The sequence below is a fragment of the Chiloscyllium punctatum genome, chromosome 26 (assembly GCF_047496795.1).
Source record: "Chiloscyllium punctatum isolate Juve2018m chromosome 26, sChiPun1.3, whole genome shotgun sequence".
Classification (NCBI taxonomy): Eukaryota; Metazoa; Chordata; class Chondrichthyes; order Orectolobiformes; family Hemiscylliidae; genus Chiloscyllium; species Chiloscyllium punctatum.
Window position 1 is genome coordinate 29,979,827 of NC_092764.1, and position 12,276 is coordinate 29,992,102.

General features: G+C 42.4%; 1 protein-coding gene across 3 annotated transcripts in view; it reads left to right on the forward strand.

Moving 5' to 3' along the window:
• Positions 1-12,276, forward strand: part of nfat5b (nuclear factor of activated T cells 5b) — a 228,494-nt gene that overhangs the window by 157,478 nt on the left and 58,740 nt on the right. For all 3 annotated transcript variants that reach the window (XM_072596003.1, XM_072596004.1, XM_072596005.1), the window contains one exon: positions 9,471-9,643. In XM_072596003.1, the coding sequence (XP_072452104.1) occupies positions 9,471-9,643 (173 nt within the window). The remainder of the gene's footprint in view (positions 1-9,470; positions 9,644-12,276) is intronic.

Consider the following 12,276-nt stretch of genomic DNA (forward strand, 5'->3'; position numbering starts at 1 on the left):
CCATGCTATAGTTTATTTAATAAGTTCAGAGTAATTTGGCAGTATCAGCACGGTGTTGTGAAAGGGAAGGTCATTGATGAAGTGGCTGAAGATGATTGGGACTACTTCAGTATACTGAGGCACTCCTACTGAGATGTCTGAACTCCAACAGCCATCGCTGTGTGCCAGGTATGATTCCAAACAGCAAAGAGTTTGTCCTGATTCTCATTGACTTCAACTTTGTTTCTTGATGTCACACTAGATCAAATGCAATCTTGATGTCAAAGGCAGTCTCTCTCCACTCACTTCTGTAATTCTGCTGTTTTGTCCTTGTTTGAACCAAGGTTGTAATGAGGTCAGGAGCTGAGGGGCTCTGGCAGAACTCAAGCTGAACATCAGTGGCAGACTGTTGTTGAGCTGGTGCTGCATTTTGATGATAGCTTCCATTATTTCTGTACTTTTCATTACTTTTTATGTACTGAAGAAAGGTCACTGCTTACTATCCTCTGTCAGACTTGCTGAGATTTTCCAGCAATTTCTGATTTTGTTTCTGTAACTTTGATAATTGACATAAGACTGGGACTGTAATCAGCAAATTGGATTTGCCCTACTTTGTGTACAGGACATACCTGGTAACTTTCCACATTGTCAGGTAGATATAATTTTTCTAGCTATACGGGACCAGTTTGACTAGGGGGTACAGCAAATTCTGGAGCACAGGTTTTCAGTCCTATAGCAGAATGTTGTCAGGGTCTCTGCAGTATCCAGTATCTCCAACCATTTCTTGATCTCGCGTGGATTGAATTGAATTGGCTGATGAGTGGTATCTATGATGCTGTTTGTTTTGGAGGAGGCCAAGATAGATCATCTGCTCAACTCTTCTGGCTAAAGATTGTTGAGAATGCTTTAGCCTTATCTTTTTGATCTGATGTGCTGGGTTTCCCCATCAATGAGGTTGGGGATATTTGGAGAACTTCTCCAGTGAGTTGTTTAATTCTCCACGAATCATGGCTGTGTGTGGATGGATTGCAGATCTTCGATCTGATCTGTTGGTTGTAGGGTTGTTTAGATCTGTCATCACTTGCTGCTGTACTGCTGGCATGCAAGTAGTCCTGCTTTGTAGCTTCACCAGTTTGACAGCCTATTTTTAGGTATACTTGGTGCGGCTTCTGGCATGTCTTCCTGCAGTCTCCCTTGAACTTATGTTGATCCCTTGGCTTGATGGTAATGGTGAAGTGGGGGATATGCCTGGTCATGAGATTGCCGGTTGTGTTGGAGTATGATTCTGCTGCTGTGAATGGCCCACAAGTCTATTCGAAATCTGTCACATTTAACATGGTAGTGTCATACAACACCATGTAACATATTATCATTGTGAAGGTAGGGAGTTTGTCTCCATAAGGACTGTACAATGATCAATCTTTTAGATACTGTTGTAGGCAGATGCTCCTGAAGCAGGCAGATTGGTAAGGACGTGGTCAAGTATGTTATTCCCTTTTTGGCTCCTTTATCACCTGCTACAGTCCCAGTCTTGTAGCAATGTCAGTTTGGGCTCAACTAGCTGAATCGATACTGCTGCTTCCAAGCTACCCTTGATGATGGACTTGAAATCCTCTATCCAGAGTGTATTCTGTGCTCTTGCTACCCTCCGTGCTGCTTCAAGTGTTGCTCAACGTGGAAGAGCACTGATTCATCAGTCAAGGAAGTTTGTGCACATTTGACGTGATACCATGAGACACTGAGGTATGTGAAGTCAGTGCTGAGGACTCCAAGAGTACCTGCCTCCCACCGAATCCCACCACCTTTGCTGAGTCTATTCTGCCAGTTGGATTTGGCATCTCCATATCTAAATTTAGAAATTGGCGATGATGGTGTCTGGGTCATTTGACTTGACAGTATGATTCTATGGGTGTGACTCTTATCAGGCTGTTGTTGGACTAGTCTGTGACAGAGCTCTCTCAGTTTTGGCAATAGCCTCCAGGAGGACTTTGTCGGGTTGACAGGGCTGTTTTTGCCATTGTGTTTTTGGTGCCAAGGTCAATGCCAGGTAGTCTATCTTCATTCTTATTGTTCCTTTCTACCGGTTGATGCAACTGAATGCTGGGCGATGTCATAGGGCAGTTAAAAGACAATCATCATTTTGGATTCATGTGTAGGCCAAACTAGGAAATGGCAACAGTTGTTTTCTGTGAACATTAGTGAATTCCACAGGTTCATGACATTCAAAGAAAATAAAATTGCCTCATCTGTTTGTAACAGGCAACCCATTATTTTTAAACAGTGACCCCAAAATTCTAGATACTCCTACAAGACAAATCATCCTTTCCATATTCTCCCACACTGCATCTTCTAAACATTAGCAGATGCAAGTGCAACCAAGCCTCGTAGGACAGGGCAGAGATGTCCAGGTTGCAAAACAAATAGGAAGTTAAAAGCAATCTTCTGAAGACTAAGATAAGGATTAGGACATTCACCAACAGGAAGACCATCCAAGGGAGCAAGGTGTAGCAATGCATCAAGCATGAGAGTCCAGATATAACCTAATTGAAATCTATTCCAAGTATCAGTCTGGTGAATCTTCTCTGAATCTACTTCAATCACGTTCATATCTTTAATTAAAGGTGACAAATACTGCATGACAAAGGGCAGCACGGTGGCTCAGTGGTTAGCACTGCTGCCTCACAGCACCAGGGTCCCAGGTTCAATTCCAGCCTCAGGTGACTGTCTGTGTGGGTTTTCTCTGGGTGCTCCAGTTTCTGTTCATATTCCAAAGATGTGCAGGTCAGGTGAATTGGCCATGCTAAATTGCCCATAATAGAACATAGAACAATACAGCGCAGTACAGGCCCTCGATGTTGCGCCAATTCCAAGCGCACCTAACCTACACTAGCCCACTATCCTCCATATGCCTATCCAATGCCCGTTTAAATGCCCATAAAGAGGGAGAGTCCACCACTGCTACTGGCAGGGCATTCCATGAACTCACGACTCGCTGAGTAAAGAATCTACCCCTAACATCTGTCCTATACCTACCACCCCTTAATTTAAAGCTATGTCCCTCGTAATAGCTGACTCCATATGTGGAAAAAGGTTCTCATGGTCAACCCTATCTAAACCCCTAATCATCTTGTACACCTCTATCAAGTCACCCCTAAACCTTCTTTTCTCCAATGAAAACAGCCCCAAGTGCCTCAGCATTTCCTCATACGATCTTCCTACCATACCAGGCAACATCCTGGTAAACCTCCTCTGCACCCGTTCCAGTGCCTCCACATCCTTCCTATTGTATGACGACCAAAACTGCACACAATACTCCAGATGCAGCCGCACCAGAGTCTTATACAACTGCAACATGACCTCAGGACTCCGGAACTCAATTCCTCTACCAATAAAAGTCAGTACGCCATATGCCTTCCTCACAGCACTATAACGTTAGGTGTATTTATCGGAGGGAAGTGGGTCTGGGTGGGTTACTCTTCGGAGGGTCGGTGTGGACTTGTTGAGCTGAAGGGCCTGTTTCCACACTGTAGGGAATCTAATCTAATCTAATCTCATAATATTTACGATGTGATTGCATCAGTGCCTGTGTAATGGGTACATAACTTCCTAACTTTTATATTTAATTCCATTTTCAATAAATCATAACATTCTATTATCTTTTCTAAATACTTCCTGTACTCTCACTGTAGGGCACCCAGAAGCTTGCTCGAGGATCCTCACTGGGAGACTGAGTCTAACCTGCAAGTCATCACATTCCAGGTGATAGACAAGGTTGAGAAGGGAGGATCTTCATGGTGTCTCAGTTAGTACAAGAATGGGATCTGTGTTTCTAGATGACTGTTTTGAGGCATCAACCAACTGAGCTAACCTATCCCCAGACCCCTCTGCATTGTAGCATTTTGCTGGCTCTCAGTTTAACAATATATGCTTTTTTTATACTTTCCTGCCAAAATGGACAATTTCACATTTTCCCATATTATATTTGATTTGTGACATCCACAAACATCCACTCCCTCCACCCCCCAGACACTCAGTAGCAGCAACATGTACTATCTACAAGAAGCACTGCAGAAAATTGCCAAAGATCCTTAGACAGCACCTTCCAAAGTCGTCACCGCTTCTAACTAGATATGTTTAGATTTAGGACAGCTTTTACATAGGACCACTGCCATTTGCAAGTTTGCCTCCATGTTACTCACCATCTGATTTGGAAATATATTGCTGTTTCTTCACTGTTGCTAGGCCAAAATCCTAGAATTTCTCCCTTTTAATCATATGGATCTACCTACAGCATATGGACTGCAGAGGTTCAGGAAGGCAGCTCACCACCACCTTCTCAAGAGCAACCAGGGTCAGATAATAAATGCTGGCCAGCTAGTGAAGGGCACATCCCACAAGTTTATAAAGAAAAAGACATCTTCCTTTCCCCCAGTTGACTCCAGTTGTGCAGAGCACATGTACCACAAAGAAGTGACCCATGCTTTCAAGGCTGTATTGTTAGTTCCGCTAGAGCTGTCAAGGTTTTGAAACCTAATCTCAATGAGGCTTTTAATCTGTTCTCCCAAGGCCCTGGTGATAGCTTGAGCAGCATTATATTTTTGCACTGCATCAATCTGAGCATTTAGTAAAGATTGGAAGCAGCACCTTGTCTCATAGTGGCCTTCTCTATATGGCTTGAAGAACTTGAAAGGAGATAAAGTATGTTGGAATCACAGCAACGTCTAAGGTATCTTGTGCAAAGCTTCAAGATTTGGCATAGATGACCACATATAATTTGAACACTGATGGAGTGGAAGCTTTTTCTTATGAACTATGTGATTGGTAATGGGACACTCAACTATTTGGTTGCTGTTGACAGTGCCTGTACCTGAGAGAAGCCAGCAATATTAAAAACTCTTATTGCCTGAGTAGGGCAAAAGGATGTCAAGTAAGAAATTAGAAATTTGAATCCCTACTATATGGAAACAGGTCCTTTGGCCCAATAAGTCCACCCTGACGCTCTGAAGAGTAACCCACCCAGATCCATTCCCCTACCCTGACTACTGCACCTAACCTACACATCCCTGAACACTATGGGCAGTTTACCTAATCTGCACATCCTTTTGGATTGTGGGAGGAAACCGGAGCACCTAGAGGAAACCTGTGCAGACACTGAGAGTACGTACAACTCTACACAGACAGTCAGCCGAGGCTGGTATCGAATCCAGGTCCCTGCTGCTGTGAGGCAACAGTGCGAACCACTGAGCCACCGTGCTGTCCCAGTGTTGTGCTCTGGAGAAAATGACATCAACCTTTCATTGTATTTAGGTGCATGTGACTGCAATAAATAAATCAAATCATCAGTTTCATTCCAGGAACATGTTTTGTTTATAAAACAAAAGGCTGCCTTGCACATTACAAACCACATCCTTGCATACAGCCAGTCCCTTGGTTACGAATGGGTTTCAGTCTTGAGTTTTTTCACAAGTCAGTTTGTATGCAAGTTAGAACACGATGCAAGAAAATATAAAATAGTGTTCTAATAATGAGGAAATGTTTGCATGTCAAGTGTTAAAAATTGATTTTTAAAAAGCTCCCTGTATGGGATCATGTTTCTCAGTACAATCGATTGGAAGTTGGACGTTCTGTAAATTGGGGACCCCGTACATCGAGTTAAGTGTACAGTTGTGGAGCTGCAAAGTATTGGCCTCCACTACTAGCTTTGGAATGTGTTGGTGAAATGGAAACCTCAGGAGCCTCTTAAGTGCTCCTGTCCACATGTGGTGTCAGCCATGTTGTGCAGTTATTTTTGGTTGACTTTCAGTCGAGCATGGCAAGACTGAAATCATTGCTGAAATCTGTCCCCAAACTGCCTTGTTCCCTTTTGTGTTGTTGTCCCTGTCCTGGTGGCCTGAGCCTTCCCTCGTATTTGAGTCCCTTTTGTAAAACTATTAACGTCTCCACTTTACCCCAGATGCCATTATAAGAAATTTCCAGGCTTTTTCTGGCCCTGCATCCAAACCTGTAGGGGCCTGAATTACCATGACCTTTGTGCATCTCTCACTTCTGGAACTTCCAGTTCCCTCCTGCCCCTACTGATCCAATTGCCCACATCACTGTAACCATTCCTCAGCAATCCAGCACTATGAAGCCTATCCTCAGACTTGAGATGTTTGCTTTCCAAACATTCCATAAACAACCCCTGACCATTACTGACCAAATCCTCAGCCTTACCGTCTCCCACCCTCCAGAATCACATTGCAGCACAGCCCTGACTATGGACCCACCTGGACTGGTGTCTCCACAGCATCCAAACTGACCCACTTCTTATCACCTGACTGGTTGCTTTTGACTTGCAGCACTGGACATGTCTTAGTAGGAGAAAGTGAGGACTGCAGTTGCTGGAGATCAGTCAAAAAGTGTGGAAAAGCACAGCAGGTCAGGCAGCATCCAAGGAACAGGAAAGTCAACGTTTTGGGCATAAGTCCTTCATCAGGAATGTGGAGGGGGAAGGAGGCTGAGAGGTAAATAGTGGGGTGGGGTTGGAAGTAGTTGGGTGAGATGGTGATAGGTGGATGCAGGTGGGAACACTGACTTCAGCAGTTTTGAAATGTGTCTCTCTTCGCCACCCCCCCCCCCCCCCCCCAAATTTAATCCCAGATCCAACCCGCGAACTCAGCACCGCCATCTTGACCGTCCTACCTGTCTATCTTCCTTCTCATCCATCTGCTCTACCCTCTCCAGTGACCGTTCACAATTGCCTTCCACTAATTCCCGCCCCACCCCTCTCCCCAATTTATCTCTCAACCCCACTCCCCCCTCCACATTGCTGATGAAGGGCTTATGCTCAAAACACTGACTCTCCTGCTCCTCAGATGCTGCCTTTCCAGCACCACGTTTTGACTCTGAACATTCCGTAATATCTGGTCTGCAAGGTCACTGATCCCAGATTCTGGTAGGACCAAGCCCTTGACTGATGGCAGTAGTGACCCCTGACAATCTGCAGTCTCTCTTCACACTAATAAGAACTAGTCCCCCTTGAGGTTAACAAATGGTAATTTTCTTGAAGTACATTAATTGTGTTTGCTGCATATGTTGCATGTGCTACAGGTGTCATGTTGATTGAGCACTGTGCCATTCAGTGACATGTCTACCCCATTTGGCTGATCACTCTTCCCTGCCGTCTCCTTCTCCCTCTGTACTCAAAGCAATGTAAGCGAAAAGTGTGTTATGAAAGTAGTGTAAGCCCACAGAGGCTGGTAGTCTATAAGTCAGTGAGTATACTTAGAAAGCAATCTGAAGTATATAGAGGTTGACATCATCCAATTAAGTGCAAAATGAGTGAGCACTAAGAAGACAAGTGAAGATCCAGAAGATGCATCTTGTGTAAATATGCGAGATGTCAGTGTTCCTGCACACCAAGTGACCTGAGAGAAACTTACATGTTATGGACATTCATTTGGTCTAAATTAAAGTGTTGAAGGCATGAAGTGGTGTGTGGACCTTGTCCAAGATGAGACGTGGTAATATGGAGACACTGGTGGTTTGCCAGTGCCAACATACATGGATGAAGGATCGAGGAGGATGGGGCCAGGGACGTTGTTGTGAAGAAGCATTTGCATGATAGCTGGGCATGTATTCAGTGAGCTGCAGCTACCAGGTACCCACTCTGATTTATATGTCGCAAACTTGTATCCTTTAGTTCCTTGGGAAAGGAAAGGAAAATTGGAAGTGATGCATGCAGGTGAATCAAAATTGCATAGTTGCTGATCAGTGTGATACTCTGATCACTGTTTAAGATTTGAGGGGAAAATTGCAATTTGTTTTTCCTAAATCAAAATTCTGATTTTATTTTTTATTCTCACCATTGTCATTACTCACATCACGTCAGAGAGAGGAAACTTTGCTTTTGGCCTTGTCCATAAATCTCTGTGTGGTTTAGCTCCACATTCTATCCCATGTGCTCCATTTCTCTATTTCTGGAATGCTGTGTATCATCTTTAGCCAAACATAGCAACCCATGCAAATCAATTTCAGACAACCTTTTTTTTCCCTTTCTCAGTCATCCAGACAGTCCTCGACCACAACTCCTTTATTTCTCGCTCCACTGCTCTAAACTGCCTCCTCCAAACATAATAAACAAAGGGTCCCCCTTGTCCTCACTTTCCATCCTACCAGCTACTGCATCTAACATATTCTCCTCAAACACTACTGCCAACTCCAATTAGACCCTACCACCTAGAACCCCTTCCCCTCCCCACTCCTCTCTGCAAGAACCCATTCCCTTTGCCATCCCTTGGTCCATGCCACAGTCCCCACCAACCTCTCCAACCCCCCCCACCCCCCTGTACCTTTCCCTGTAACTAAAATAGATGCAACACCTGCCTGTACACCACCTGCCTCCCCTCCATCCAGGGCCGCAAACAGTTCTTTCAGGTGAGACAGAGGTTCACCTGCATCTCTGAACCCGGTATTCCCAATGTAGTCAGTGAGACCAAATTTAGGTTAGGTAACCATTTCGTCTAGCATCTTCGCCTCGCCCAAAACAGCTAGCCTGACCTCCCCAATCACTGCTCATTTCAATTCCCCCTCCCACTCTCCTTCTGACCTGTCCATCTTCAGCCTCCAAAGTGAATGCGACCACACATTGGAGGGGTAACAGCTTACCTTCTGCTTGGGCAGCCTACAGCCCAGAGGACTTAATATGGAGTGCTCCAATTTCAAATAATGTTCCCACCCATGCTCTGGCTACCTTTTTTTTCCCGGTTCCTCCTCCTCCCTTCTATTCCACCTGCTGACCCTTACTTCCAGCTAACAACTGGATTCATCCCTCCCATTGACAGACCAGATCGTACCCACTACCTATGTTCACCTATCACTACCTCACCATTCCGCTAGTCTCCCCCTCCCTGCCCTCTCCTTTTACCTGTAGCCCCTCTCCATCCCCACATCTCGTCCTGAAGAAGGGTAAATACCCAAAATGTTGACGACTTCACCTCCTGTTACTGCCTGGCTTGCTGTATTCTTCCATGCTCCTGTTTGGCTACTTCAAATCATTCTTTTCCTGGTGTGATTTTTTTTTCACAAGCACCTGTTTGTGAAGTGGAAGCACAATTGTTGCAGGGCCTCAAGTTCCAAATATTTTGCTCTTCCCACTATGCAAGCTATGTCATCCATTTTTGTGCATTCATCGTGCAGGTGACCTTCAATCCAGCATGGCAAGGTTTCAGTATGCCTGTGATGTGTGAACTTGTCCTCAGTCATTCATATATCCTCTTATGTCGCTGAAGATGTGGTCCCTGTGAACTTTCAGCCTTTTATTTATCTATCTGTGAGCTGACTTTGAACCTTCTTCATGTTAAATGTTTTTTTTTACAAAGGGCAATCTTGCAAGTTATTGTCAGGGGTCAGTGAAGCAAGAGTGGGTAGCTTGAGATGGAAGGTTCTGTGGCATTGTTTTTAAGAGTGGCTGCACAACTATTATTTTAAATTTGGCTATTTTGTATTTGCAGGGTTGACTGTGTGGGAATTTTGAAACTTCGAAATGCTGATGTTGAAGCACGAATTGGTGTTGCAGGGTCCAAGAAAAAAAGTACTCGTGCACGGTTGGTATTCCGAGTTAATATTCTTCGTGCTGATGGGTCTACTTTAACTCTGCAGACACCTTCATCATCCATCCTATGTAGTAAGTACTGCTCTTTTTTAAAAGCGTAGCTTTTTTTGGTTGGCTGGTTGTGCACCACTGTTGAGACCCCACATCATGCTTCAGAATTTCTGTATGAAGCTGTTAAGAAGCTCTTCACAGGGTAGATTTTAACATGGGCAGTAAGGGTTTCACGAAGAGCACTGTGTCCCCTCTATTTGGGGAAGGCCTGCTGCACTGTACCAACTAGAGGTTTGACCAAGATATCGTGAAGCATCCATGAGACCAAGCTTCCGATAGAGGAAATTCTGCCAGCTAAGGGAGCTGCGATTAAAAGAGGCTGTGTAACTCTTGACAAACGTTTTACACTTCTGAACTCCTGCACTATCCTCCTTCTGATTCTTCGTTTACCCTAAATTACCATTGCATTGTAAATATCTCCAGATAGTCATGAAAGCAATCCAAATTCCAGTTCTGATGAAAATTGGAATTATTAACTCTCCTTCTGTCACAAACACATTGCCAAAGCTGTTGAGTATTTCCAGCATTTTCTGTCATGACTCCAAATTCCTTCTGGTCACCCCACTTTCTCCAGAAATACCAATTAGTTCCTCCCCAGTTATTCACCATTCCAAACCCCATATCCAGACACTTTTTTTTGTTTATTTCCCTGAAAGTCATTCTAGGCCATTTGCAAATCCACAAAATATATTTCTCTTGCAAATATACCCCTCTTGCAAATAATATTTCTAACCACTTCCACAATATTATCATTCAAAACCATATATTCTGTAACTACTTTAGAGTAATTCCATTGGAAACTTACTAAAATATAAAAATAAATCAAATGAAAATGTTATGACAAGCTTAAGTAAAATTGAAAGCAAAATAATTTAAAGTATAGTTTGTGATTGGTTTCTGAGAGGTCCTTCGTAATGTTAATACTGTTTTATCGTTCAGTGTTTTGCAGAGAGTTAAGTAATTCATGTTATGATTAACAAATTCAGTAGCTTATTTTCAAGTTCAAAGTTCTGATCCCGACAGCAAGTGATAAGCAATACTCACTTAATTTTATAGGTGAAAAGTTAATAGGTCATAAATTAATTTTCGAAAGGTAAGAAAAAGGAAATTATTTCATTTATTCCTTGGTAATGTATTGTGGCTGTTTTGTTAAAGGGTGTTGTTTTTCTTATTACACAACAAAAGCATAAAACTTGATTTAGTACTGAAGGATGTGATGCTGTCTGTTAAATGTTAACTGGACAATAGTTGTATTTTTGCATTGTGTGTAGGATTAAAAACAGCTTGCATGCCTGTGGAATTTAAATAGTACCGTACAATTAATGCCTGCAGGCATTTCTTATTAATGGAGGGGAAAAACAAACTTCTGGAAATTGTACTAATCAGTCCTAAGATACTGAGAAAATAGTGTAAAATAACGTTTTATTTCTGTTTTTATTTTTAGGTTGTATACCAATGTGGCTTGTAATTGCTTCTCTTTTGCAGTTTTCAAAACAGGCATTATTCATGGGCGAATTACCTGTTTATTCCTATGTTATTTTGAAAGAAGGGCTTGAAATTGCTTACTTTCTCTAGTATTTGTTCTGTAATTTAATGTTTGCATGACATTTTCAATGTTGCATTGTGAAAGTACTGTAACTTAATATGTAATGTGAAAAAAGTAAACTATTTTTCACAAGTATGGAACTAAGCTCAACAGCAGGCACATTATTTGAACTGTTGAACTAATTACACTATACATAGACTTATTCACAATTACTGTTTACATACCAACTCGGTCTCTATTTACACATATACAGAGCAGTACCTGTTGGCTGACAGGAAAATGCTCTTGGTCAGCTTATTTATTTTTTAATAAGCAATCAGCTCAAACATTATTCATAATGTTGCTTGGGGTTTTTTTTCCTACCGATGTGTTATTTTCATAATATTTTCAACAGTTCTGTTGTTCAACTGCCAATCTTCAATGTTGTTGAAACTTTTTTTATGCCCACTCGTGAGCAGACTGAGTATCAGTTTAATGTCTCATCTGAAAGATAGCACCCTGAACAATGCAGCACTCCATCTGTACTGAACAGAAGTGCTAGTCTAGAGTATGGACTTGGACTGGAGCTTGTACCTTAAGTTCATTGGCAAGCGTGCTAACTCCAAAACGGTCATTGCTAACTTTTAGGGCCATGCAGCTAAGCAAGCTCAGGTTACTGAAGAGGTAAAGTATTCAAATCATAGTGAATAAGATCTGCTTCTGCAGACTGCCACAAAACAGTTCAAGAAGGAAATAGTCAAACTTATTGTGGTTGAGAAAAAAAAATGCAGAGGTAATCTGACACTAGACTGTTCACAGCACCATAGCTGGCTATCTTCTAAAAAGTGTTCAGAAGCATCCATGCGATTCAGGTTTTCTGTGGAATTTCCTTAATTCTTCGAGAAAGATATTTAGCTCATTATAATTTACATTAGGCTTTTGATCGAGTGGGAAATCAAAGTTGTTTTTATTATTATCTATGTGTCATTTACCAGAATTTCTTACCCTTAATTTTTGATCAATAAAACCCCTCCAAAACCTTTGTAAGCAGTTTAAAATTTATTTTAACCCAATTTAGCGCACAGATAAAAGCACCAAAGAAACTTGCTCCTGCATTATACTGTTGCAT